Source organism: Microtus ochrogaster, chromosome 7 (assembly GCF_000317375.1).
Source record: "Microtus ochrogaster isolate Prairie Vole_2 chromosome 7, MicOch1.0, whole genome shotgun sequence".
Taxonomy (NCBI): Eukaryota; Metazoa; Chordata; class Mammalia; order Rodentia; family Cricetidae; genus Microtus; species Microtus ochrogaster.
The window spans coordinates 62961680-62964031 of record NC_022014.1 but is presented as its reverse complement, the minus strand read 5'-3'; the positions used below and the strand labels follow the sequence as shown (position 1 = coordinate 62964031).

The following is a 2352-nucleotide window of genomic DNA, read 5'->3' as shown; positions in this document are numbered from 1 at the left end:
AGTGCTGGGATTAAAGGCATGCGCCACCATCGCCCGGCTACATACAAAATTATTGAAGAAAATGTTGAGATGAGCTAACATTCTGAAGTTACTTTCACATAAACATATAATTGTAGGGCTGGTAAAATGGCTCAGTGGATAAAGATGCTTGCCTTGCAAACCTGATGAGCTCAGTTTGAACCCTGGAACTGAAATAAGGGTAGAAGGTGAATTGACTCCAAAGTTGTCCTTTGGCCTCCACATATGACAAAGCATGCATGCACTCCTGCCCACATGCATTAATATATATTTTTAAAGGTATAAACCCACTAGTTAAATCTCTTCTGTAATAACAGCTTCCTTTCTTTAGAATTGTGATGAAAAAAGGTTCTTACTGTATAGATACTCATTAGGAGAATATATAATTTGAGCTTGGGCAAGTGTTTATATGGCTCCTTTAAACTAGCTCTTGTAACAATATTGTTTGCTACTTAAATGGTTCTTCTTTCCCAGGTAAACTTCTGCTTATTTTAGTAGTAAAATATTATATAACAGTTAACTTATTGCTTTGCTATCTTAGTCTTTATCCTTTGTTTTTCCTATGTAGATCTGTTGGCAGAACGTTTTGCACAATGGATGGGCGTGGAAGTCCAGTTCATATTCACCCTTCCTCAGCAGTAAGTACTTTTTTCCTTTTTTGAAATAGGGTCTCTGTGTAGCTCAGGCTAGATTTGAAATAGGGTCTCTTGTGTAGCTCAGGCTAGATTCAATCTTCTTTTGCCTTTACCTCCCAAGTAGTGAGATTACAGGTTTACATCACCTTGCCTTACAACAATTGCCTTTGTGGGTTTTTTATTTTTAATTTTTTAATTTTTTTTTATTCTGTTTTCTCTTGTAGTACCTGGGACCTTGCACATGTAAGGCAGGAATTTACATCCCCTGCCCTTAAAGTGCCCTTTTTTTTTTTTAAATTACATTTTGGGGGAGTGTGGAGAGGCACACACATTAATGCCAGAAAAATAACTTGCAGGAGTCAGTTTTCTCCTTCCACCACGGGGAATCAACTCTGTCAGTTGAGCCATCTTGCCAGCCCTAATTCATCTTATTTTCAATAAAAGGTAGGCTTTTATAAAAGTGTAGTACTAACATACCAGTGTCTTCTAGTTTTCATTTCAGATTTTTACATCTCTTTTATGTAGAGCTTAAAGGTATTGGTTGGCATATGACTTTTGTTTTTTGTTTGTTTGGTTTTTTTTTGTTTGCTTTTTGAGGCAGGGTTTTTCTGTAGCTTTGGAGCCTGTCCTGGAACTAGCTCTTGTAGACCAGGCTGGCCTTGAACTCAGAGATCTTTCTGCCTCTACCTACCAAGTGCTGTGATTAAAGGTTTGCACCACCACTGCCCAACTATGACTTCTGTTTTATAGGAAGAAAATAAACATTCAGGTTTCAGGATATTATCTTCTTTTTTATTTTGGAGCCAGAGTCTCTCTCTATAGTCCTGGCTTTCCTTATTTTCTTGCTCTAATGTAGAATAGGGCTGATTACTAATAGTTATCCTTAAATGAAATTTTTGTATTCATTTAAGCCTTATATTTATTTATAGCTTCATGAACAGGAAACCAAACTTGAATGGATTATTTTCCATGAAGTATTAGTTACCACCAAAGTCTATGCAAGAATTGTATGTCCAATCCGTTATGAATGGGTGAGAGACTTACTACCCAAGTTACACGAACTTAATGCACATGATTTAAGCAGTGTGGCTAGACGTGAAATGAGAGAAGATGCAAGAAGAAAATGGACAAATAAGGAAAATGTAAAGCAGCTAAAGGGTGAGTGAATTGTTTGTTCTACTATTTTTCTGAGATGGGGTTTACTTTGTAGACCAGAGTAGCCTCAAAGTTGTGGTAACCCTGTGATCTCAGTATCCTGAATCCTGGGATTATTGGTGTTTTCTTAACTTTGAAACTGTCTTCTCCCAGTGTTTTTATTTTGTTTTGTTTTGGACAGTGTTCTTCTGTCAAGGAATTGTCCTGGCTGTCCAGGAATTTGCTCTATAGATCAGGCTGGTCTTGAACTCAAGAGTTCTGCTTGCCTCTGTCTCCTGTGTACTGGGATTAAAGGTGTACACCACCGCTGCCTGGCTCATTTTTTTAAGTTTTGTATTTCCCAGTTTTACTTACTGTTTTTATTTTATCAAATATTGTGACTTATTACCTCCAAATTTCTATTTTTCTAACAGGTTTTCTGAGCAGTTAGGACTATAGATGGAAGATATAAACAGTTGTGGTGATGAACTGTAGTATAAAACACAATTATCTCATATACATTAAAAACTTTTTGACACAACTTTTTTTTTTTTTTTTTTTTTTT

At 36.3% G+C, this 2352-nt stretch overlaps 1 protein-coding gene across 1 annotated transcript in view; it reads left to right on the top strand.

The window, feature by feature from the left end:
- Positions 1 to 2352, top strand: part of Dhx40 (DEAH-box helicase 40) — a 47069-nt gene that overhangs the window by 42061 nt on the left and 2656 nt on the right. The window contains exons 16-17 of the mRNA XM_005350469.3: positions 587 to 656; positions 1583 to 1811. Coding sequence (XP_005350526.1) covers positions 587 to 656; positions 1583 to 1811 — 299 coding nt within the window. The remainder of the gene's footprint in view (positions 1 to 586; positions 657 to 1582; positions 1812 to 2352) is intronic.